Genomic DNA, 25,961 nt, shown 5'->3' on the forward strand with positions numbered 1-25,961 from the left:
CTGAGAAGGACAAGAGCAGCAATGTCACAGGCACACCACTAGATCCAAGTTCCCCTCCAAGTCACAATCCAGCCCAAGTTGGACATAGAATACCATTCTTCTATCGCCACTGGATCAAAATCCTGGAACTCACTACCTCGATATTGTGGGAGCGCTTTCACCACATGGACTGCAGCGATTCAAGAAGGCAGCCCACCACCACCTTCTCAGGGCAACTAGGTCCTGGGCCTGGCCAAAGTGGCCGTTAACTGGTCCAGGCAGCGGGCGATCAAGGGGGTTGTTCAGCCCGACTGCCTGCCTCTCTTCCAAGGCCACATTCGCGCCCAGGTGGCCCTGGAGATGGAGTACGCGGTGTCTGCTGGCATGCTCGTTGCCTTCCATGACCGGTGGGCACCACAGGGACTGGAGTGCTTCATCAACCCCAGTAACCAAATTTTAATTTAATTTGTTAAGTTTTATTTGATGTACTTTTGTTAAGTTACAGTTTTTGTTGATCGTACCAAAAACAGCTCAGGGCAATAAATGCCAGCCTTGCCAGCAACCCTCAAATCGCGAGAATGAATATAAAAAAATTGAATACACACGTTACATAAAATATTCATACATACAACACACGTGTCCAAACTTTTGTTTTTGTGAGCTGTAAAGTCATGTATCGTGAACCATGAGGAGCCACACGTAAAGTTCCTTCATTTTTCCATATATCTCAATTTCTGATATCAAAAGACTGCGTGAGTTCCGTTGCGGATTTTGTGTTCAAAGTAGCATTTTCCAAGCCTCCAGGCTCACAAAATTCAAACAGGACAAGCCAGCAACTAAGAAATACAAACATAAATGGGTTGAGTTGCCTGGGCCTCAAGTGCTGAATTGACAGGGTTCAGGGCTGCATAGAGCATTTGGGCCGCATGTTGGGACATCCCTGCACGAGGAGATCTCCATACTCTGGAAATGCCTTGCTCGCACACATACCAATGGTCTTACTTCTAAACTCCAGAACTCATTTAAAAATCTCAACAGTGTTGATAATGTCCAGCACCCCCAACCCAGTTCTACTGCATGCAAAACCCTAAGCAAACACATGATACCCAAATCTAGGACCTCCTAATCATGCCAAAACCCACAACCTCCTACAGTACCACAGACCTGATGATCCCTCAGTCTGCCCACAGCATCCTATGCCCAATACTCCCTAACCCCACAATACTCCCCCGCCAATGCTGCCAGTCGGCAGTAACCCCATTGCTACCACACCATTACCACCATCCCCAATGCTCCCACACTCCAGGACCCACCCTCATCCTAGAAAATCACGGCACCACCATTCCAGTGCCGCCAACGACCAACTCCGAAACTACATTTCATTTTTATTCACCCAAAATTCAGGCAAGGGTCCATTGATAAAAGCCCACATCCTTCATTCTCCTCCCCCAACACTACTTCCGCACATCAAGCTCCACTCCAACCAAACCCAGAACCACCCCATGCTGTTACCATCACTCCAGGACTCACAAGCCCAGTACATGCCTACCTTCCTGCAACATCTTGCCTTGCTGTGTGTTTTCTGCTTTAAAAATGATAATAATAACTAGCATATGCAGCAAAAAAACAAACTCCACTCATTTATAATATCAGGGCCACTGATTAATGGTGACCCCGTATCTGGGGGGGGGGGGGGTAGATCCCATGAGGGTCTAATCTCAGCAATAAAGACTGCTTTTGTATTGGTGTTTAATTCACTGCCACTTCTCTTCCAGGGATGCCCACCTAGAAAAAAATTCTGCTCTTCTCTCCGATGGGATTTCCTGCCTTCCACCCTATCACTGACTTTCCCTTTTGTTCTCCAGCCCGCCCCAACCAACCACTACGTCCCCTGCCCCTGTACTTGCTTAAAATCTGTTACATGTCTAACTTCTTCCTGTTCTGACGAAAGGTCATCGACCTATAACGTTAACTCTATTTCTCTCAGATGCTGCTGAGGATTTCCAGCATTTTCTGTTTTTATCTCAGCAATATCCAGTTGCTCACAAAATTCAACCTCCCAAAAAAGAGTTAACACTCCCAGAATACTATCCGACACAAAAAAAAATGCAATTTCACCCAACTGAGTCACCATACATCCGTGGCCCTGATAACAAGATGCCTGCATTACAGAGCAGGAATGAACTTGCTGCTGCGAAACAGCGTATCGTCCAAACCTGGGAGAGCAAACGCCAGAGATCCGCTACAAACAGGTTTGTGGAGTGTAAAACAGAAACAAAAACTGCTGGAAATACTCAGCAGGTCTGGCGTGTGTTTGGACTCTGCAGGAAAAATCCCCTGCCCCTCCCTGTGAAAGCAGCAGCGGGAGGAAGCGCTGTGCAGCCAGCGATCTGATTGGCTGGCCGGGAGTTTGTGCTCACATCCAAGTTGGCGGCTCTTCCCATGGCGGAGGGTAGGTAGCGCTCGCGGCTTTCTCCTTTCACTTTACTCTTGGACAAACTTTCTCACCTCGGAGCGCCTGCCGCGCTCGCGGGCGGTGGTTTTTATTTCCTAATCTCCCCTTCGTTGACAAGCGGCTGAAGGAACGGCTTCCTGCTCTTTCGGAATTGAAAGCGAAAGAGCCCGAGAGAAAGGCAAAACTAGCTCCGCGCCTCTCTGCCCGTATTCAAAATGGCGGCGCCGGCTTCAGTTCGGGGGGTCACGTGGCCCGTATCTGCCGGAGCGACACACTGCGCGTGTGCCGGCCAACGGATGCTGTGCGAGTCGCGGCTGGGTTGTCAGGGGCCGGAGTGAGCGCGGCCGAGGCCGGAGCCCGCGGCTCTGCCCCCTCCTACTCAGCCATGGCGGAGGTCGAAGTGGAAGCGACGGTCGGCAATCCGCCTTCCGAGACCTCGGAGAGCGGCGAGGAGACGTCGGGAAGCGGCGCCGAATCGTCGGAAGGCGCCGAAAGGCCAGCGCCGCGCTCCGCACCTCGACAGCTGCCGGGTCCGTGCCAGAGCGGCAGACCGGTGGTCAACCCGGCAGCCCGGGAGCGGGTGTGCGGCCGCCTGCAGGACAGTAAAAGCCTGGACGGCATCAGCCAGGTGCTGGGCGGCCTCCGAGGCCGGGACAGCAAGCTGGAAGGGCGGAGGGCCACCATTTCCAGTGCACTTGAGCTGGAGGGCACGGTCAGCCACGATGGCGACCTCACCCACTACGTGGCGAACAACCTGCAGCATAAGATCAAGATGAGTTCGAGGCAGAGTCTGGACACGGACTGTGAGTACCGGGGGCTGCCGGGCGTTGCGTGTCTCCAGTTTTGTTTTTTGCACAACACCCGAGGGACTTGCACGATGCAGCAAGTTAGCGCCCAGCCCGACTGATGGCGTTTGCAAGTCGTGTGCCAGTTCGAGTTGGCTTCGCAACATTAGGAACTTGCCAAGGACGGCCCATTACTGAGGGAGTGCTGCACTGGCAGAGGTACCGTCTCTCGGACGAGATGTAAAAGATCCCACGGGGATTGCTCTCCAGTTCCGGCCAATATTTATCCCTCAACCAACATCACTGAAACAGATGATCTGGTCATGATCACATTACTGTTCGTGGGAGCTTGATGTGTGCAAATTAGCTGCTGTGTTTTCTACATTACCGCAGTGACGGCACTTCCAAAAAAAAGTACTTAAATTATATAGCCCCATGAAACGTCTTAAGATTGTAAATGGTGCTATATAAATGCAAGTCTTTTTATCCTTTTTTAAAATATATCAGAAACTCTGGAATTTGCAGCAGCCTTTTGTGGTGGATATGTAATTTTTCTCTGTGCCACTGGCTTAGTTGACTCCTGTAATTAGAAGCCTCTCTGTGTTTGAACAGTTTCACTTGGTGCCAGAGTTGTCTCACTTTTCCCTGCAGGAGGGATTCTCTCACTTCTTCCTCCCTCGTATGGTAGCAGCAAAGCAAACCATATATCAACAACTAGGCTAAAGCCTCCGGTGTAACAGCATGGACATCCTGCAGGCCACCCGCAAACCTCCCCCAAGGGCAGTGGCCAACAATATTCTCCAGGGCCTGACCAGGAGCTCCACAGTCGCATGGCGGGGATGCTCCAATCCTCCATCCGCGGAGAAGGTGGCAGCATCCACTATGACCGGTTCTGAGGCGGTTTGATGGTTGTCCACTGTTTGCGAGGAAGGTTTGATTCTTCAGGTTGTACTAAGGGGCCCCACAGTACAATCCATTCCATATGTCATAGTTCTTCTAAGCATTTCGCCATCGGTCATCAAGGCTGAGGAGAGATCACTGAAGGGCTTCAGTGACGGTACAAAACGGCCCCCTAGACTTGAGACGGGTTGGTGGTAGGTTTTTCAAGTCAGCCTGGATCGGCATGTCCCCGCTGGTGCAGCGGTTGTACTCTTGAGACCGCACACCCGTGGTGCAGGTTCTCTCACGTGTGCAGTTTATGCAAATTGCCTTTTGGCTCAGACTGGAACCTCCTTACAGGTGGGGTGAGAGGTTAGACTACCTGTGGCCCAAAATAGGGCTCTGGCACTAAGTGGTATTGGTAACCACTGTAGCTGTGGGTAGAACTTCCTATCCTGAGAAAGTGGGCATAAGTGCCTTCAGTGTCGTGAGCAGTAATTGTTTATAATAATGTTGCTTCACTCAGCAGTCTTGTTGTCAGATGCAACTTGTGTCATATAAAATAGGGTATCAGATAGCTATGAGGATAACTAATGTGGAAAAATAGGAATGATCACACTGGTATAGTAGAGTTTATTGTAAGATCAGATCAAAGTTCTTTATATCCTTTATATATGTTACATAGATCATTCCAGAGGAGGAGTATTTAAATGGAGATCTATGACCTCCATGTGCATAACTCATTTTCTGTTCTGTTTCCAATTGAATTTGGAGGCCTGCAATTTCAATACCCAAAGAGGAGAAAATCCAGCTTATTTGGAGACCTAACCATGTACCTATATTGATTTTAATGTAGACAGGTTTGCATAGATCAGTGCTGTTGATAATGTCAACAGGATCATTGAATGGGACAGTATAATGTCTTTAGCACTTACCTCAAGCTTAGGGGGTTAGTGGTTGGCATTGAGGGAATGTTTTTGCTTGACAGTTTCAGTAGTTGCAGTCGTGGTCAGGTGCTTGGGGAGTTGTGGGCCAGCAAATCAGCTGCTCCAGCACCAGCTGATTTTGCTGACTGAAGTAATGGAGGTAAGTGTTGCTGGAGAATGCTGAGGTGAATTGGAAATGCAGGATATCATAATTAGTAGCATGCATTGGGACACTCGGTTATCTATCATCTGGAAGAGGTAAGAATCATTTCCATAGTGGTGGATAATTGAGCTTTATAATTTGCTTTGCACTTAATCATAACAGTGAACCTTATTTTCAATGTGTGTCTAACTTTTTAAATGTTTAATAACAACAGGCGTCGACTCTAATTTCTCTCCATGGATGTTGCCTGGCCTGCTGAGTTTTTCCAGCATTTTCTGTTATTTCGGATTTCCAGCATCTGCAGTATTTTAATAATAATTCAACTTTATTGTCATTGTACAATGCACAAGTACATGAACAACAAAATGTGATCTTGCAAGCTCCCATGAGTCCAGTACAAATAACATTAACATTAAACGTAAATAGCACCGTCCTGGGAGAAGCAAAGCCGCTGCGTCTGTGCGCGCCGCCATTCCATTTCCACCATTCCTCCTGTCTGACAATCTTCAGCCCAATGCCCGGGCCTGCTCACCAGCCGCCCCTCCCGGGGCTCCTTCCGTGACCTTCTCGCCAACCGCCCCTCCTCGGGGCTCCTTCCCTGACCTTCTGCACCTGGCCTTCCCTGACCTTCTGCACCTGGTCTTCCCTGACCTTCTGCACCTGGTCTTCCCTGATGGTCACCCCTCCAGGTACTAACCAGGCCTGGCTCTGCTTAGCTTCCAAGCCTTGCCAGTGACCCTGTCCCTAGTCCCAGGAACAGGGCTATCGTACTCGTTTTTAAATATTTAATTGGGTTAGCTTGAGTTGGCTAAACATGTATATATTGCTGCGACATGTGCATGAAAAAATAACTACCCAGCAGCATAATTCTAATCAGCCATCTAGACTGCCGGGGGTGGGGGGGGTGTGTTGAAGACTGCAAGCTCAGTACCAAGCGCATACTGTCCTTTCCCACTTGTATGATATTTTTCTTTTGTAATGTTAAGTCATTGGTGTGATACCTGTTCAGTGTGTATTGTTAGCATTAAGATCCATCCCTTGTCCTCGATAATATTTGAAGTAGAATCCATTTATTTCGGTCTTTTATCAGTTATTGTCCCAGTTTTCTATTTTTTTTGAAGCAGTGTGAATAGACTTACCACAACTCATAGATCTCCCTTGGCATTCGTCACAGACATGAATTGGGATGTTACTTGCATTGTGGTGGTGGGTGGGGGGTTGAGTTTGGCTGGAAATCATATGGGACTGTGATGCGCTATCAATAACTCAAAAGACTGAGATTAAGCGAGTAATTAACAGGCTTTTATTAACAAGAGAATGAAGGTGTGCCTCGAGTGGTCGACCGGTCCAGAATACAAAGGGGCTGTGGAGCAGTCACCTTTATACCTGGATTCGTGGGAGGAGTCAGCCGAGGCATGTACACAGTGGAATACAAACAGTGGTTTACCACATTCACCCCTTGTTTAAAATTGAGTCCGGCGGGGTGAAGTGTATTAAAAGTTAGTGTATTGGAGTCTCTCTGGAGGTCTTGTCTGCCGCTGTGATCGACGTGGCGACGGCAGGGGTGGTGAAGCTTCCGGCGTCGAGTCCCGCGTAGGCTGGGGCACTGGTGTGTAGTCCTCGTAGATGTCGAGCGGGTCGCGGGGCCCAGGTCTGCTGGGGCTGGATATCGGATCTGGGGGGGGGTGAGAGTGGGTTACTGCGGCCCCCGAGGGTGCGAGGTCTCTTATGGAGACTGTGTCCTCCCGCCCGTCCGGGTACGCAATGTAAGCATACTGGGGGTTGGCGTGGAGGAGGTCGACCCTCTCGACCAGGGGGTCCGTTTTATGGGTCCTCACGTGTCTTCTCAGTAGGACCGGCCCTGGGGACGTCAGCCATGGCGGTAGCGATGTCCCCGATGTGGACTTCCCAAGGAACACAAACATTTTCTCATGAGGGGTGGCGTTAGTGGCAGTGCAGAGCAGTGACTGAATAGAGTGGAGCGCATCGGGGAGCACATCCTGCCAGCGGGAGGTCGGAAGGCCCCTAGACTTTAAGGCTAGCAGGGCGGCCTTCCAAACTGTCGCATTCTCTCTTTCCACCTGTCCGTTCCCCCGGGGGTTGTAACCGGTGGTCCTGCTTGTGGCAATACCCCTAGCTAGCAGGTACTGACGGAGTTCGTCGCTCATAAACGATGAGCCCCGGTCGCTATGGATATAGCTGGGGAAACCGAACAGGGCGAAGAGGTCGTTCAGACATTTAATGACCGTGGCACTAGTCGTGTCCGGGCAGGGGATGGCGAACGGGAAACGGGAGTACTCATCAATAATATTGAGGAAGTACACATTGCGGTCGGAGGAGGGGAGAGGCCCTTTAAAATCAACGCGAAGGGGCGAGTGGCTTTTATCAGGTGAGCCCTGTCTGGTCTATAAAAGTGCGGTTTGCACTCAGCGCAGACTTGGCAGTTCCTGGTCATGGTCCTGACCACCTCAATGGAGTAAGGCAGGTTGCGGGCCTTGATGAAGTGGAAGAACCTGGTGACCCCCGGGTGGCAGAGGTCATTGTGGAGGGCCCGCAGTCTTACGATCTGCGCGCTGGCGCAGGTGCCACACGATAGAGCATCCGGGGGTTCATTGAGCTTCCCGGGCCGGTACAAGATCTCGTAATTGTAGGTGGAAAGTTCGATTCTCCACCTCAAGATCTTGTCGTTTTTGATTTTGCCCCTCTGCTTGTTGTTAAACATGAAAGCAACTGAACGCTGGTCAGTGAGCAGGGTAAATCATTTTCCGGCCAGGTAGTGCCTCCAATGACGCACTGCCTCCACAATAGCCTGGGCCGCCTCCTCAACAGCGGAGTGTCTGGTCTCCGGGCCCTGGAGGGTTCGTGAAAAGAAGGCCACGGGTCTCCCCGCCTGATTGAGGGTAGCGGCCAGGGCAAAGTCGGGCGCGTCGCTTTCCACCTGGAAGGGGATGGATTCGTCCACTGCGTGCATGGTGGCTTTGGCAATGTCTTCCTTGATACGGTGGAAGGCTAAGCGGGCCTCTGCCGTCACGGGAAAAGAGGTGGACTTGATCAGCGGACGGGCCTTGTCCGCATAGTAGGGGACCCACAGGGCGTAATAAGAGAAAAACCCTAGGCACCTCTTCAGGGCCTTGGGGCAGTGGGAGTTCCATAAGGGGACGCATGGGGTCGGGGCCGATGACTCCGTGTTCCACAACACAGCCAAGGATGGCGAGGCGGGTTGTGCGGAATATGCACTTCTCCTTGTTATACGTCAGGTTGAGGAGTTTGGCGGTGCAGAGGAATTTTTCGAGGTTTGCGTCATGGTCCTGCAAGTCATGGCCGCAGATGGTCACATTGTCCAGATATGGGAAAGTGGCCTGCAATGCATTTTGATCGACCATCTGGTCCATCTCCCTTTGGAAGACGGAGACCCCGTTGGTGACACCAAAGGGAACCCTAAGGAAGTGATAGAGGCGGCCGTTTGCCTCAAAGGCAGTATACTGGCGGTCCTCAGGGTGGATAGGGAGCTGGTGGTACGCTGATTTCAGGTCAATGGTCGAGAAGACGCGGTACTGCGCGATCTGGTTGACCATATCAGCTATGCGGGGGAGTGGGTAAGCGTCCAGCAGGGTGTAGCGATTTATTGTCTGGCTGTAGTCGATGACCAGGCGCTGCTTCTCGCCGGTCTTAACGACCACAGCCTGGGCTCGCCAGGGGCTGGTGCTGCCCTCAATAATCCCTTCCTTCAGGAGCCGCTCCACTTCAGTTTTAATGAAAACCCTGTCCCCGGCACTGTATCGCCTGCTCTTTGTGGCGATGGGCTTACAGTCGGGGGTGAGGTTAGCAAACAGTGGGGGGGGGGGGTGACTCTGAGTGTGGAGAGGTTGCACCTGGTGCGCGGCGGGCAATTTGGAAGCTGCTGGCTGTGGACTGAGTGGGGGGAGGGGTCCACCGTACGCCATCGTAACACTTTTTTAAGGTGGCACTGAAAATCTAACCCCAGTAGAACGGCAGCGCAGAGGTCGGGCAGGACCAGAAGTTTAAAATTATCGTACACAGTCCCGTCTACTACGAGTGTCACCACGCAGTAGCCGCCAATGTCCGCCGACTGGGACTCGGAGGCCATAGAAATCCGCTGGTGCGCAGGCAGGACTAGGAGAGAGCAACGCCGCACCGTGTCGGGGTGGTGAAGCTCTCCGTGCTCCCAGAGTCAAAAAGGCAGATTGTTTCGTGACCATTTACCTTAATGTCCATTGTGGAACTGGCCAGCTGGTGCGGTCTCGCTTGGTCCAGTGTAACGGAGGCCAGCGTAGGGGTCGGTGTGTCGCTGCGGGTATCAGATGAGGCGGTGTTGGGGGCCTGCTGCGTCCCGGCTGTCGTCCAAGATGGCGGCGTCCATGATCCCCATGTGGCTGGAGGCGTCCAAAATGGCTGCTCCGGTGGTTCGCACATGGCTGGGGAGGCCCAAGATGGCGGCCCGCGCGGCCCACACGCGGCGCTGCTGGGGTTCGGGGTGGCTTTGGCCCTGCAGATGCTGGCGTAGTGTCCCTTCTTCCCGCAGCCCGAGCAGATCGCATTTTTCGCCGGGCAGCGCGCTCTGGGGTGTTTGGCCTGGCCACAGAAGTAGCATTTCTGGCCTTGGGGCACTGCTGTCTGGCCTTGGGACACTGCTGCGGTAGTTGGGCCGTGGCTGGGGTGGCACGGCGCTATGAGATGGTCCTACCGTGTCCCAGGCTGTCGTTCCCCGCGGCGTCCACGGTGCAGAGGAGTAGGCATCCATGCCCCGGTAGGCTGCGTCCAATGATAGTGCGAGTTCAGAGGCCTTGTTGAGGTCGAGGTCACTCTGCTCCAACAGTCGCTGTCGGGTGTAATTGGACCTGTGGCCCGCTACAAAAGCGTCCCGGATAAGTTCCTCTGTGTACACGGCAGCCTTTACATCCTTACAACCACAGGCCCGGCCAAGCACAGACAGTGCCTGAAAAGGTATTCCTCGGTCGATTCCCCAGGTTGTTGTTTACGACTCCCCAGAAGGTGCCTGGCGTACACTTCGTTCACTGGGCGCGTGTACTGGTCCTTGAGGAGCTTGATAGCATCCGCGTACGAGGTCGCGTCTTGGATGACCGAGTACACTCGGTGGTTCACTTTGGAGGTCAGGACATCCAGTTTGTCCTCGTCCGATTTGATTGCAGCGGAGGCGGTCAGGAATTTTTCGAAACACCTAAGCCAGTGAGTAAACTTGGTGGATGAGTCCGCCTCCCGATGATCTAAGTCCAGGCATGCTGGTGTGAGGATCTTCTCCATTATAAAAATCTTGTTAATGTTAATAAAATTGATGCGCTATCAATAACGCAAAAGACTGAGATTAAGCGAGTAATTAACAGGCTTTTATTAACAAGAGAATGAAGGTGTGCCTCGAGTGGTCGACCGGTCCAGAATACAAAGGGGCTGTGGAGCAGTCACCTTTATACCTGGATTCGTGGGAGGAGTCAGCCGAGGCATGTACAGGCATGTACACAGTGGAATACAAACAGTGGTTTACCACAGACTGCCTTTTAAAAAAATGTTAGTGGGAACTGGCTGACAGGAAATAGGCTGACATGAGCAGGACCAAATAGAACTAGGTGGGGATGGGGAAAGAGAAAAGGAAAAACACAGGAAACAACTTGACTTCTGATTTGGGACAGGGAATTATTTCTTAGATGTGGTCAGAGACTATGAAGTTACTGTTTTTTATTGTTCGCCAATGGATGAAATAGATGCAGAACTTTTATACAGATGGATATGTGATGGGAATCATTTTAATTTCTTACAAATGTAACATTATGTTTACATTGGAAAAAGCCAGATGCATATTGTATTTACTTATTTTTGCCAATACAAGGAAAGATGTATGTTATATTTGGAAAGATATGGGTAATATTCTTCTATTTCGCAAGTACAGCAACATGTTTTACTAGGTTTGGCCAGCTCCAGATTGGGCCTTAGGCCAGTCCAAAGTTATGGCCCCCATTTCACCAAAGCAGCCTAGCAGGGAGGAGACTTGATATTTTAGGTCTCTGGGAAGTGAGAAATGTGACTTTTTTTAAAGTCAGTTTAATAGTAGAAACATAGAAAAATAGGAGCAGGAGTAGGTCATTTGGCTATTCAATACCATGGCTGATCCTCTATCTCAATACCATATTCCCGCTCTCTCCCCACACCCCTTGATGCCCTTTGTGTCTAGAAATCTATCTACCTCCTTAAATATATTCAGTGACTTGGCCTCCACAGCCTTCTGTGGTAGAGAATTCCACAGGTTCACCACCCTCTGAGTGAAGAAATTTCTCCTCATCTCAGTCCTAAATGTCCTACCCCGTATCCTGAGACTGTGACCCCTAGTTCTAGACTCCCCAGCCAGGGGAAACATCCAGTCTGTCCAGCCCTGTCATAATTTTATACGTTTAATGAGATCCCCTCTCATTCTTATTAACTCTAGTGAATATAGGCCGTGTCGACCCAATCTCTCCTCATACGACAGTCCTGTCATCCCAGGAATCAGTCTGGTGAACCTTCGCTGCACTCCCTCTATGGGAAGTATATCCTTTCTTAGGTAAGGGGACCAAAACTGCACACAGTACTCCAGGTGTGGTCTCACCAAGGCCCTGTATAACTAGTAAGACATCCTTGCTCCTGTATTCAAATCATCTTGCAATGAAGACCAACATACCATTTGCCTTCCTAACTGCTTGCTGCACCTGCATGTTTGCTTTCAGTGACTGGTGTACAAGGATACCCAGGTCCCTTTGTACATCAACATTTCCCAATCTATCACCATTTAAATAATACTCTGCCTTTCTGTTTTTCCTACCGAAGTGGATAACTTCACATTTATCCACATTAGGGTTGCAAAATTCTGGGAATTTTTAAAAGAGGAAACTTTCCATGGGAATTTTTGGGAATTTTGAGTTTTTTTGCACACTGATGGTTTTTGTCTCTGACCCTTATATTATCTTTGTCGTCAAAATAGACATACTGTTCCATACAAATAAAAACAGGCTTTCAAAACTTTATTTAGGTTATAATTTTGAACTTTATTGAACCCCCACAAAAAAGACCCATCTAAAATAAAATAAAAAGAGCGTCAGCTTATTTAGCCTGTAATTTGTCCTTATTTTGTCCCTTTTGAGTCTTCTACTCATGAGTCTTCTGAGTCTTCTACTCCTCATTGCTCCTCCTGATTCTCTGACTCTGGCTCTGACGTGTCCATTTCCTCCTCTGTGTCAGTGTCTAGCTGTGTGGTGGACACTTCTGTATCTGGCTCAATAAGTTGTAGGTTCGCCCGGATAGCCACCAGTTTCTCCACTCTCTTGTTAGTCAGCCTGTTGCGCACCTTTGTATGCGTATTCCCAAAAAGTGACCAGTTTCGTTCAGAGGCCGCTGATGAAGGTGGGATTTGGAGTATCACCGATGCAATAGGTGACAGGGCCTCAGATGCACAAAGTCCCTTCCACCAGGTATGTGCACTGATATGCTTGCATGATTCCCATTCCCATTCCAAAGACCTTGTTTGGTAGAGAACTTTGCCCACATCCAGATTGAGATGGTGTGAGAGGGTAGAAATCTCACTAAGCGCTGTTGATCTGTTCTCCAGAAAGTATTGGTCTCCCAACATGCTTTGGGTCCAGCATGTATGCTGCAGCATGAATCGGCTTGACACAAAATTCTTGACGCGTCTGTATGAATTGAACAATTGCCTTCTCTGCTTTGAGCAGCAGGGATGTGCGTAGGGCAATGCTGATTTGTTCTTTTAAATCAGTAAAAAGCCTGAGAACATCTGACAAGACAGCGTCATCTCCTTCAATCTGAGCAATTGCAGATGCTACTGGTGAGAGTAGTTTAAGGCTGCTAACCACTCTCTCCCAAAACACATCATCCAGCAGTATTTTCTTGATGGTGGTTTCCATATCCCCAGACTGGGATATTGCCATTTCTTGCAGCGACTCCTTACCCTCCAGAAGGCTGTTGTACATTATGACAACACCACCCCATCTAGTGTTGTTGGGCAGCTTCAGTGTGGTGTTCTTGTTCTTTGTCATTTGCTTGGAGTTGTAGGTTGCTGCAACTACCTGTTTTCCCCTGACATACTTAACAACTTGCTTGGCTCTCTTGTACAGTGCTTCCATGGTTCTCAAACCCATGATGTCCTTGAGGAGCAGGTTAAGCCCATGAGCTGCGCACCCAATAGACGTAATATGAGGGTAGGCCTCCTCCACTTGAGCCCAAGCAGCCTTCATATTCGCAGCATTGTCAGTAACTACTGCAAAGACCTTTTGTGATCCAAGATCGTTGATGACTGCTTTCAGCTCATCAGCAATGTATGTGCCTGTGTGTCTGTTGTCCTTCGTGTCTGTGCTCTTGAAGAACACTGGGAGAGGAGTGGAGACGATGTAGTTTATGATGCCCTCCCCTCGTACATTTGACCACCCATCTGAGATAACTGCACCACAGTCTGCCATCGCTATCGTTTCTTTGAGCTTTCCTTGGATTCTGTTATACTCAGCCTCCAGCAAATAAGTAGACAAAGCATGTCTGGTGGGAGGACAGTATGCAGGGCGAATAACATTGAAAAATCTCTTCCAGTACACATTGGCTGTGAGCATGAGTGGTGAGCCTGTCGCATATACAGCTCGAGCAAGGCACTCATCTGCATTCTTCTGGCTATGGTTATCCATTGTATCAAAGAACCTTCCAAGTGGGCCAGGAGTTGCTGATGATAAGGAGCCTGATGCTGAATGAGAACCATCATCATCTTGAATGGAAGCAGAGGAACTCTGGGCTGACTGCTGTGAGCTTTGAGTGAAGTTGTTGCATTTGGATAAATGCTGCTGCATCTTTGTGGCATTCTTTACATATGGCTTTCTACAGTGTTTGCACATGTACACAGTCTTTCCATCTTTAATGCCTGGGGTAAAATGCTTCCACACATCCGACGGTATACGTGGCATTGTTCTATGCAGAGAAATAAAGGGCATTCATCTCTGTGTCGAACTGTGGTCGATCAGCACGATTGCAACAGGGTGAGTACATTTTTGCTGATGCTCCATGTGATGGAAGCATGACCTGTACACACACGACGCTATATCACAAATAGTGTATTATTTTGTATATTTTAAATTGAAGGACAACAGAGTTCAACAAGTAACTGGTTTATTTGGTATAAAGTCTGATTTATTTACTGCATCATCACAACATCAGCAGAAAACAAAATGACTTCCCTCAGGACCCCTAACCTGGATCTTTAAAAAACTATAGCAGTCTTACAGATGCCTGCAGGCCAATCACAATTCGATATGCAAATATTACAAATAGAGGGAGCTAATCGCTCATCCACTCATCCAACCAATCAGGACACATTTGTTCACAGTCACACACAAAACTTGTAATTATTAAAACAAGCCAAGTAAGAAGATAAACATATATTGATTAAGAAATTCCTTAATAATTAAGATTCCATCTCTGTTAGTAATTTTAAGAGAGGACCTGTGGGGGGGAAAAAAAAGAAAGAAATACAAAAAAAACAATATTATGCTAGCATGTGCTTTTTTGGGCAAAATTCCCAAGCTAAACTTCCCGTGGAAAATTTTCGGAAATTTACCGGAAACTTTCCACCCCTTTGCAACCCTAATCCACATTATACTGCATCTACCATGTATTTGCCCACTCACTCAACTTGTCTAAATCGCCTTGAAGCCTCTTTGCATCCTCCTCACAACTCACAATCCCTCCTAATTTTGTGTCGTCAGCAAACTTGAAAATATTATATTTGGTTCCCTCATCCAAATCATTGATATATATTGTGAATAGCTGGGACCCAAGCACTGATCCCTGCGGTACCCCACTAGTCACCGCCTGCCACCCTGAAAAAGACCCATTTATTCCTACTCTCTAGTAAGTAGAATGTACACAAAATCTGCTCTTATGAATGTTAGTACAGGTTCCATTCAAACTCGATTAAATGAATAAAATGTTTTACAGTTGCCACAGCAAACTGGGCATTTAAAAGAAATTCAGTGAGGTAGTGGAAACTTAGCAATTTTCTTTTATCTTTCCCAGCTGGAAGCAGCGTGAAAACCAGAAGTATGCAGAGGTTAAAATCGGACATTCCTCCAATAGATCCTGGTGTACTGCTAGATCTGGAGAGAGACGCAAAGGAGGTGGCACAGAAAGTCGATCAGATGATGAAAAGCCTAAATGCCACCATCCAGAATGTACGTATGAATTGGTGCCTGATGATCTGGATCTAACCATAGTAGTTGGTTTCTAATCATGCTGAAATCCTTGAATGAATGTTTATAACTTTCAACACTGAAAGAATTTTACAGCACAGAAGGATTTCATTCAGGATTCCGTTCGACTCATCTATGTGCTGGCTCTTGGAAAGAGTTGACCACTTAGTTCCTTTCCCCATATCCTCAAATTTTTCATTTTGAGATAGTAATTTACTTCCATTTTTGGATACCGCTTCTGCTAGGCCATTCAATGTCTTAACAATGCTCTGTGTAAAGTAAATGGTAATTAATTCTCTTAACATCTTTTAGAGATGATAAATCTATGCCCTCCAGTGACCAACTCACTGACCAATGGAAATAGTGTTTCCGTAACATTATCAAAAACCCTTGTGTTTTTGAGCATCTGTATCAGATCTCAATGAAAAGTGCCCTGGTTTCTCTTTTTTTCCTCATACTTAAAGCACCTCATCCCTGATATCATCTTCGTAAATCTCTTCTGTACTTTCTCCATATCCTTGACATCTTTCCTAAAGCAAGGTGCCCAAAACTGGACCTGATACGCTAACTATAGTCTAATCCGTGCTATGCACGATGAACTTGCCCACTGAAATCCTGATATTTTCTTCCAGATGTGTACCTTCTGCAGTTTGAATGTTAACCTCCAAGAGATGTGGGTGGGGGTAGGTGGGAAGCTGTTGGAAACTGTCTTATTGTGACCTCGAACTAGGCACCGGCTTCGGACACGACAAAGGCCAGTTGACCCTGCAGAGTCCTCCTCACTAACGTCTGGGAACTAATGCCAAAATTGGTAGAGCTGTCCCACAGACTAGTCAAGCAACAGTCTGTCATACTCACAGAATCATACCTTTCAGCTAATTTCCCAGATTCCTCCATCACCATCCCTGGGTATGTCCTTTCCCACCAGGGGTGGTGGCACAGTGGTATACAGTCGGGAGGGAATGGCCCTTGGAGTCCTCAACATTGACTCCGGACCCCATGAAGTCTCATGGCTTCAGGTCAAGCACGGGCAAGGAAACCTCCTGCTGATTACCACCTACCGCCCTCCCTCAGCTGATGAATCCGTACTCCTCCATGTTGAACACCACTTGAAAGAAGCACTGAGGGTAGCAAGGGCACAGAATGTACTCTTGGTGATGGACATTGAAGTTCGCCACCCAGAGTGGCTCGGTAGCACCACTACTGACCAAGCTGGCTGAGATTTAAATGACGTAGCTGCTAGACTGGGTCTGCGGCAGGTGCTGAGAGAACCAACATCAGGGGAAAACCTACTTGTCCTCGCCAGTCTACCTGTCGCAGATGCATCTGTCATGACAGCATTGGTAGCAGTGACCACCGCACAGTTCTTGTGGAGACGAAGTCCTGTCTTCACATTGAGGACACCCTCTGTTGTGTGGCACTACCACTGTGCTAAATGGGATAGAGTCAGAACAGATCTAGCAGCTCAACTGGGCATCCATGAGGCGCTGTGGGTCATCAGCAGCAGCAGAATTGTATTCCAACACTAACCTTCTGGTCCGGCATATCCCTCACTTCCATTACCATCAAGTCAGGGGACCAACCCTGGTTCAATGAGGAGTGCAGAAGATGCCAGGAGCTGCACCAGGCATACCTAAAAATGAGGTGCCAATCTGGGGAAGCTGCAACATAGGACTGCATGCATGCTAAAGAGCGGAAGCAGCATGCTATAGACAGAGCTAAGCATCCCACAATCAGTGGATCAGATCAAAGCTCTGCAGTCCTGCCACATCCAGTCGTGAATGGTGGTGGACAATTAACGAGAGGAGGAGGCTCCATGAATATCCACATCCTCAATGATGGCGGAACCCAGCACGCGAGTGCAAAAGACAAGGCTGAAACACTTGCAACCATCTTCAGCCAGACGTGCAGAGTGGATGATCCATATCGGCCTCCTCTTGAGGTCCCCACCATCACAGACGTCAATCTTCAGCCAATTCGATTCACTCCACGTGATATCAAGAAACGGCTGAGCGCACTGGATACAGCAAAGGCTATGGGTCCCAACAACATCCCGGCTGTCATGCTGAAGACTTGTGCTCCAGAACTAGCTGCGCCTCTAGCCAAGCTGTTCCAGTAACGCTACAACACTGTCATTGACTCGACAATGTGGAAAACTGCCCAAGTATGCCCTGTCCACAAAATGCAGGACAAATCCAATCCGGCCAATTACCGCCGTCAGTCTGCTCTCCATCAGCAAAGTGATGGAAGGTGTTGTCGACAGTGCTATCAAGCGGCACTTGCTCACCAATAACCTGCTTACCGATGCTCAGTTTGGGTTCCGCCAGGACTACTCGGCTCCAGACCTCATTACAGCCTTGGTCCAAACATGGACAAAGGAGCTAAATTCCAGAGGTGAGGGGAGAGTGACTGCCCTTGACAACAAGGTAGCATTTGACGGAGTGTGGCATCAAGGAGCCTGAGTAAGATTGAAGTCAATGGGAATCTTGGAAAACTCTCCAGTGGCTGGAGCCATACCTAGCACAAAGGAAGATGGTTGTGGTTGTTGGGGGTCAGTAGTCGTCTCTGCCCCGGGACATCGCTGCAGGAGTTCCTCAGGGCAGTGCCCTAGGCCCAAACCATCTACAGCTGCTTCATCAATGACCTTCCTTCCATCATAAGGTCAGAAGTGGGATGTTCGCTGATGATTGCACAGCATTCAGTTTCATTCGCAACTCCTCAGATAATGAAGCAGTCCATATCTGCATGCAGCAAGACCTGGATGACATTCAGATTTGGGTTGATAAGTGGCAGGTAACACTTGCGCCACACAAGTGCCAGGCAGTGACTATCTCCAACAAGCGAGGGTCTAACTACTTTCCCCATGACATTCAACAACATAACCATAGCTGAATCCCCCACCATCAACATTTTGGGGGGGTCACCATTAACCAGAAACTTAACTGGACCAGCCACATAAATACTGTGGCTACAAGAGCAAGACAGAGGCTGCGTATTCTGTGGCGAGTGTCTCACCACCTGACTCCCCAAAGCCTTTCCACTATCCAGAAGGCACAAGTTAGGAGTGTGATAGAATACTCTCCACTTGCCTGGATGAGTGTAGCTCCAACAACACTCGAGAAGCACGACACCATCCAGGACAAAGCAGCCCGCTTGTTTGGCACCTCATCCACCACCTTAAACATTCATTCCCTCCACTACCGGCGTACCATGGCTGCAGTGTGTACCATCTACAAGATGCGCTGCAGCAACTCGCCAAGGCTTCTTCTGTAGCACCTCCCAAATCCGCGACCTCTACCGCCTAGAAGGACAAGGGCAGCAGGTGCATGGGAACACCATCACCTGCAAGTTCCCCTCCATACAGATTTGGAAATATATCACCGTTCCTTTATCGTCGCTGGGTCAAAATCCTGGAACTCTTAACAGCACTGTGGGAGTACCTTCACCATAAGGACTGCAGTGGTTCAAGAAGGCAGCTCACTACCACCTTCTCAAGGGCAATTAGGGATGGGCAATAAATACTGGCCTTGCCAACAATGCCCACATCCCAGGAACGAATTTAGAAAGAAAGGGATTTGGTTTTATGAATTGTAAAATACAATTTGAGAAACCTGTTGGACCTTTGCAATATCATCAAAATGAAACTTAGATATTGCTTTATGTATACACTTGAAGTTGAAATCTGTCTGCAGTACTTCATTAGCAGATTCAGTCTAATGTGAAGCCTGAGTCCAAATTCCCTGATGTTGACGTGCACACGTTGAATTACTCAGTGGATGTGTTATGAGACCTATTGAGTACAAGGCCTGGGTTCACTTGAAACTAGGCAGTATTGTACAGCAATGATCTAATTTTGTCACTCACCTTTGGGTACTGCTTTGCATCTTCAAAGTGAGTAGTCGAACAATCCAGTCCACTTGATAATTTACTTAGCTATGTAGCTCAATTGTTAGTCAAATATTTAAATTCAGGAGGTCACTGCTATATGTACAGTACTGACTTGTGATTCTGTTTTTTTTAATCCAGATGACAGCATTAAGTGTGGGCTACATTCAAACTTACCGAGATTCAGTAGACAGTCTCGGAGAGTCGGTGGATATGAGTATAAAGGTGAGGGCACAGGAACAAAAATGACAACTACTGGTTTAGCCCTATACTGATAATTCTAATAAAGTTTTATTTTCTGAGTCAACACTGGTAACGATTAGCAACTGTTTAACTGCAGTCAGGATCTTAACTTTACATTATTGTACATGTATATCTATAATACTCAAGTTAGTTTCTTTATTCCAGTTTAATTTTGTAATCGTTCCCTGTTTGCCTTTTTAAAAATTTGCTTTACAGTTGTACTAATTGCCATAGACTATATTATGTTCTTCTGTTAAATAAGTGGCTGTGTGACATGCCAGTATAATAGTGCTGTGGCACAAGATACCTACAATTGTTGGGTATCCCTGTAGTTATGCTATTTATTGAGTGCTAAATTAACACCTGAATTTGAATCCCAGTATTGTGTGGCATTTGCATCCGAACCCCCTAAAATAAGTTTGCCAATCTGAAATGGGGACAGAAAACGTGACCCTATCAGCATCAATTCAGACACCCCCTAACTGGCTAGCCAAAGACAGTCCCTGAATACCTTTGTCGTCGGCCTCATCCTTAACGAGGACAACAAGTAGCGTCAGAATTTCAGGAAAAAATTATGATTTGTGTAACACAGCTTGAAGTGTGCAATTCATTTTAAAATTGCATTTAACAATGCAGGATCTTGCTCCTTCTCTGTTGGCCTGGCATGCTGCATCTTGTTGGCTGAGTTAGTTGATAACCTGGGGAGCTGCAAGAGTGTTACTGGGCTTTTTGAAAGGCAAATCAAGGCAGGCTCCTGCTCTTCATTGCTATCCAACAAGCCTTGCTCGGAGTACCTGTAAACATTGGGTGAGGACAGAAATATACTTGCCTGCGATGTCTTACCTCCCTCACCCTTGCCCTCAATTCAAGCAGCCACTCTGACAAATGGTCATTTGGATGAGGTGATGGAGGGCAATTGGTGCTCTTGGAACTATACCTCAGCAAAGAATCAATGCCTTCTGGAGAGAAGAAAAATTGTGTGGGTTGGATGGAATTGCACCTTCTTTCAGCAAACAGCTGCATGGCTGCGCAGCTTAGATTGAATGTTGGTCAGGAAGTGAGTCACTCGCTGCAGAATACCCAGCCTCTGACCTACTCTTGTAGCCACAGTATTTATGTGGCTGGTCCAGGTAAGTTTAATTTTGTTTGATGTGGTATCAGCTGCACTCCTTTTGTTTATTGTTAGGGAAGTAAGAAAAGGGAATTGAATTGAATGGCAACAGTAAATGTTGGGAAAGAAAACTTGAGCATTAAGTGGAAACGTTCGGAAGAAATTTTGAGAAACTAAGCAATCAATAAAATAGAGGAAGTAAAAAGGGGAAGGATGCTGAGTCTTTTTAAAAGTTACAAGTATAAATAACAAGTTAATTATTTGTAAATTCTGTTTGCTGGGGCACAAGAGTCCTAATTAACAATTCTTCCCAGAATTGTAATTTTTACAGTTCCCTACAAAGATGCATGGGGTTTTAGCACTAATAACATTTGAGAGGCTATGCCTATGGATTAGATTAACCAGAAAACAAAGTTGTATTTGCACATTGACTGTATGAAAGATCTTGCTGTGAAGCCTCAGTAATCGGGGTGGAATTGGGAATAACGCAATATAATTGAAATTAACTATCACAGTGCCACCTACCTCTGTTATAGATACCTCATGGAATATTGACATCAACCTTCCATTTTTAACATATTTAAAAATGCCTTTATTGTGTGTGAACATTTGAAGATGCCAAAAATATGCTTTATCTCTGTATTCCCACCATCAGCCACTCAATACCTCCGATTTTATATAAACATAAAATCTAATTCCCAGTCACCATCTTTTATTTTGAGTGCAAGACTATCGATAATGAAGTGCTGAAAGACACGTGTGACCTCCGAGTGAGGCCCTCTGCGTTTTACTTTACCAGCATCCCATCAGTACCCACTGACATTATTAGAGAGTGACGAGGAAGGTACCTCAGACAGTTACTGTTGGGATCTTTGAAACACCAGTTTCTGGACACAATTATAAATGCAGACTTGCCTCCTTTATAGAGATACAACACTTTCAGTGATTGGAAGACCACATGTCTACTACTGATGGCACCTATTGATTATAAAGCACATTTAATCTGGCTAAATCTTAAAAAGTTCCTGATGATGTGTTTCCATGTTCCATTGAATGGAATGCTTCTTGCCTGTCAAATTCTTTTTATCATGTGCACTGTTGTTTTCCTGTGTTATTGGTGAGCATTCTTTATTGGCAAGAGGCTGATGGTGTCATTTGTTGCTAGAGTAACAAACAATTGGAAGATAATGTAGCAAGCTTCCACGTAAGTTGATGCTGTCTTTTTAAAGAAAAAGCAATGTATTTTGAGATGTGAAACATTCATTTATGCACTATCCTGTAAACAGTAGTGGTCCTTTGCCTAAGTAGGACCTTTTAATATCATGGAGGTAATTCATATTATTGAAGGCTCTTGCACTATTTTTCATCACCATTAGCCTAACACTATTTTGATTGTGTTCTCAGGGCATGTATACACTAATGGCCCGCTGTGAAGAGCTGGACAGATCTATGCAGCCCATTCTTGTGCTGTCTAAACAGATCCGTGAGGTGAAAAGAACTCTGGAAATGTTTGAAACACTCTGCAAATAACGGGCTCTGCTGATATGGTCTAATAATTGAGCTTTTTTTGTTGAAATATTTTTGCTGACTAATAGAACGTCTTGAACTGCTGCACTAGAAGAACAATCCATCATTGAGGGTAAAGAGACAGAGCTGCATAGAAAAACAAGCCTATCAATCCCACAATTAGCAGCACTTGGGACACTGTGGTAATGGCATCTGCAAATCCTTCAAAGCCTGATTGTTATACTGCAAAACAAAACTCCATGCAGTTGGCGTAGCAAATTTGTTTACAAGCACCTTGTTTACATTGTTTACATTGTGACCAACCAGAAGGAAATTTACATGGAAGCAGTGCATAATTCATTACCCTTATTCCTTCTTCAAAGTAAAGGCCTGCCGCCTTTGGGTTGATTGAGTTAGCAAGTTGGATTAACCGACCCACATATTTTCTGAGTCAAAGTTGAAAGGAGCAGCACGTTTCAGGACAACAGGTCTTGAATAACGGTACAAATGGAGATCACCGTAAACCTGTCTATCTACTGACTGGGAAGCACAAAGTCTGAGAAAATGTAATATTTAGCATAAAATGCACTTAAGACAATGTATTTGTAGGGAAAAATGACAAGGGTATGTAACAAAGCAGTAACATAATGAGGACTTACACTGAAAGCATTTGAACTCAGGCATGTAACTGCATTGTAACTTGTTGAAGTTACAAGAATATTTACAAAAACTATTTGGATATTGAGATGGTAGTTAATCAGTACCAGGCAAAGAGAAATCATGCTTGATTCAAATTGAAATTACATGAAATTTGTTTTGTAACTGCCTATTTATTAAAAGAAAATAGTGTCTAGAATTATGCTAAGGCTGTAACTCTGCTCTAGATTTAGATTTGACCACGCAACCAATGTGGTCAAATCTAAAGCCTTGGTAATCAAACAATTTCTGGGTACCTACAGGTCCCAATAGCCATATGGCTTCTCTTTGGATCCGGTAGCCAATTTAAAAGCCACTGCTAATTAATACAACCTGTGTGAAAAGACCTCATAAACCACAAGTGGGAAGCGTAAAACCAGAATGATGCTGTGCATCATGACTGTTGGCTTGGTTCAGTGGTAGCACTCTTGCCAGAGTTAGAAGATTGTGGGTTCAAGTCCTGCTTCAGGATGAGAGCACCTAATCTAGAATGACACTTCAGTGCCATACAGGAGAAGTATTGCATTGTCGGAAACGCTGTCCTTTGGATGAGATGTTAAACTGAGGCCCTGTCTGCCTGCTCAGGTGGATGTCAAAGATCCAATGGCTTTATTTGAAGAAGAGCGGGGAGTTTTCCTGGTATCCTGGCCAGATGAACTCATCATTGATCTAATTGGCTACTGTGTTTGCCCCTATAACAACAATGACTGTACTACAAATAATAATTTGTTGACTGTTAAGTGCTTTGGAACATCCTGAAGCTGTGAAAAGTGTTATGTAAATGCAGTCCGTCTTTCCATGTTCTTTGAACCTGGTGATTGTTACTGATGTGAAGAGAAGAAAACTACAGGAATGCAGCCACTGCTGGAAGTATTTTGTGTTGTAATTATTGCTATATTGTCTACTCTTTAAAAAAAAAAAACCTATTCGAGCTTCTCCGTAGGACCCAGATGTTTATTTCCTGCAGGAAAAAAAGACTGGTGTTATTCAGCTAAAAGGATCTGCATGGAGCAAATGCATGACTCAGTAGTGATCTGTGTATTTGCTCTGTTTTCAGACTGATCAGAACCAATTTTAAAATGTGTTTTACCAAATCCTTACAAATTTACTGGGTTTAAGTCAATTCTGAAAATCAATCAGTTTGAAAGATAATTTTAACCAAAACATGTCCTTCATTCCTTGCATGTCTTTACAAATACTCTAGTCTTTAGGTTTAAAAAGAAAATCTATGGTGTTTTGCAAAGACAGCATTTCACTCTTTACAATTTTGTACTGTAACTCCTGCATACTGTATGTAAACCAGGTTTCCTTCACATAAGGGTCAAAAATTGTCCAAATTTGTGTCTAAACAAGATATTTTAATTTTTAATACCTGTTGTGTACAATATCGTACATTAATCTTAACTGGAGAAAAGTACTGGGTGAGTTGTCAGAACCTTGAATTGGTTTGTAGGAGTGTGGTTTTACTTATGGGGATTCTAGAATTGTGCTGAGTTGGTACTTGAAATGGAGCATGGGAGCCTGTTTTTAACAGGCCATTTTAGTGACATGTTTTGACCTCTGCTCAAATTGGAAGCAGAGTATTTGTTTTAAGTGTTTGACTTCGAGACAGAAAATCATGGCGTCCAACCCCAATACTGTATAACACTCCAGATCACCTACCTCAGTTGAGTGACCCATGTTGTCCTATTAGCTCCCTCCCCTTCAAGGGAGTAGGTTATTCCCCCTCAAAGGAGAATAAAACCAATTGATCTCATTTTCATCTTAACCTTTGTGCAGTAGAGAACATTCACTCTCACTGCCCTGCATTTTGATCAGCCAGCACTCTTGTTGCAGACTAGATTAAAGTAATTTAGAAAGGAATTAAAAAATCAAACTGGAAATATATTTGCTATGAGCATTCCAGCTGATTATTCTTGAATCCCTGACTATATCATATCACACATATAGCAATGGTTTCCTGCATCTATTCAGTTAACTTTTTGGTAGATAAAGGTAGACTATCTGATGCTTGTTTTCCTGACGTAAGAAAATAATTTATTATGGACCTTTCATACCTTTGCACTCCATTTGTTTTGATGGTCTGTTAAATAGAAGATGAATTCAATATACTTTGCATCCTTTTTGATTTGATACAGTAAGGATTTGCAGTCAGCATCTTTTTAGATAAACCCATCCTGATAGTCATGTGCCTATTTTTTCCACAGTAAAGAATAAAATTAACCTGACAGAGGAGGAAAAACTCAATCGGCTTCTAGATTTTTGACAACCTTCTGATTCCTGTACAATTCTGATCACTTCACTTGCAGTAGATCATACAGAAGACCTGTCTGGGGCTTAACTAATTGCAGCAGTGGGATAATCCGTTGATGCAGTAGTATAAATGTGACTTTTTAGTGGCTTTTTTAATTTAAAAAAACAATGAATAACTACTTTCCCATGTACAACACTAGATTTAAGTTTGTATTTTATATTCAAAGAATGGAATTCGTAACTCCTGTTGTAGAGCCATTTTAGGTAATGTTACCGACATACTCAATTAAGCCGGTAAGTTAATGCCTTTGGAGCAAGGATGTTGAGAACTGTTGGTCACTGTTTTTTGAAGTTTTGCTATAGTGCTTGCTATTGTCCCACATGCTGTACAAGGAAAAGCCAACATCCTATAAGCATTAGATGTACAGATAGCAATTACAGGTCAAGGGATTGGTTGTTTTGTGCAAAATAAACCCAGTATGATTCTGTTTCTCCAAAGCAGGTAGGTGCTTTGGAAGTTAGCCTGTCAGTAATATCACCAGACAGTATTGGACTTGAAATACTTGATGTTTGCTAGAGGGAAGCACCAAACTAAAGAGCGAGTGAAAATAGATGTTCTAAATTCTTTGGACCCTGGTACCTTGAATCTAACCCTTTGGCAGTTTGATCTGGAAGGACCAATTTTAAGATCAGTGATGCTGGGAATTCTACCAGCAATTCAAGTGTCACAGAAACGTTAGCTCAACTTTAATGGTAATTCAAGTGTCCCTGCTTTGTCAACCATCAGAAAATACAAGGTTATAGACCTATTGTGAACTACAAAAATAATTGCT

General features: G+C 46.0%; 1 protein-coding gene across 1 annotated transcript; it reads left to right on the top strand.

Annotated features, from left to right (window-relative positions):
- The first annotated feature begins 2,575 nt into the window (after positions 1 to 2,575).
- Positions 2,576 to 25,559, top strand: LOC147110964 (BLOC-1-related complex subunit 6-like). Its single transcript, XM_086001389.1, has 4 exons — positions 2,576 to 3,237; positions 15,262 to 15,416; positions 19,461 to 19,544; positions 22,078 to 25,559. Exons 1-4 carry the CDS (start codon positions 2,820 to 2,822, stop codon positions 22,201 to 22,203), a joined length of 783 nt encoding a protein of 260 aa, XP_085857515.1. The 5' UTR covers positions 2,576 to 2,819; the 3' UTR covers positions 22,204 to 25,559.
- Positions 25,560 to 25,961: the final 402 nt, after the last annotated feature.

This window comes from Somniosus microcephalus, chromosome 11 (genome assembly GCF_052327205.1).
Source record: "Somniosus microcephalus isolate GS21.2 chromosome 11, FLI_Smic_1.0, whole genome shotgun sequence".
NCBI classification, from domain to species: domain Eukaryota; kingdom Metazoa; phylum Chordata; class Chondrichthyes; order Squaliformes; family Somniosidae; genus Somniosus; species Somniosus microcephalus.

Bases quoted from the DNA above. Each gene is read 5' to 3' on its own strand.
- LOC147110964 (XM_086001389.1), top strand. From the start codon at position 2,820: ATGGCGGAGGTCGAAGTGGAAGCGACGGTCGGCAATCCGCCTTCCGAG. The intron at 15,417-19,460 runs GTACGTATGAAT...TTTTTAATCCAG, and splicing joins TAAATGCCACCATCCAGAAT to ATGACAGCATTAAGTGTGGG. The intron at 19,545-22,077 runs GTGAGGGCACAG...TTGTGTTCTCAG, and splicing joins CGGTGGATATGAGTATAAAG to GGCATGTATACACTAATGGC.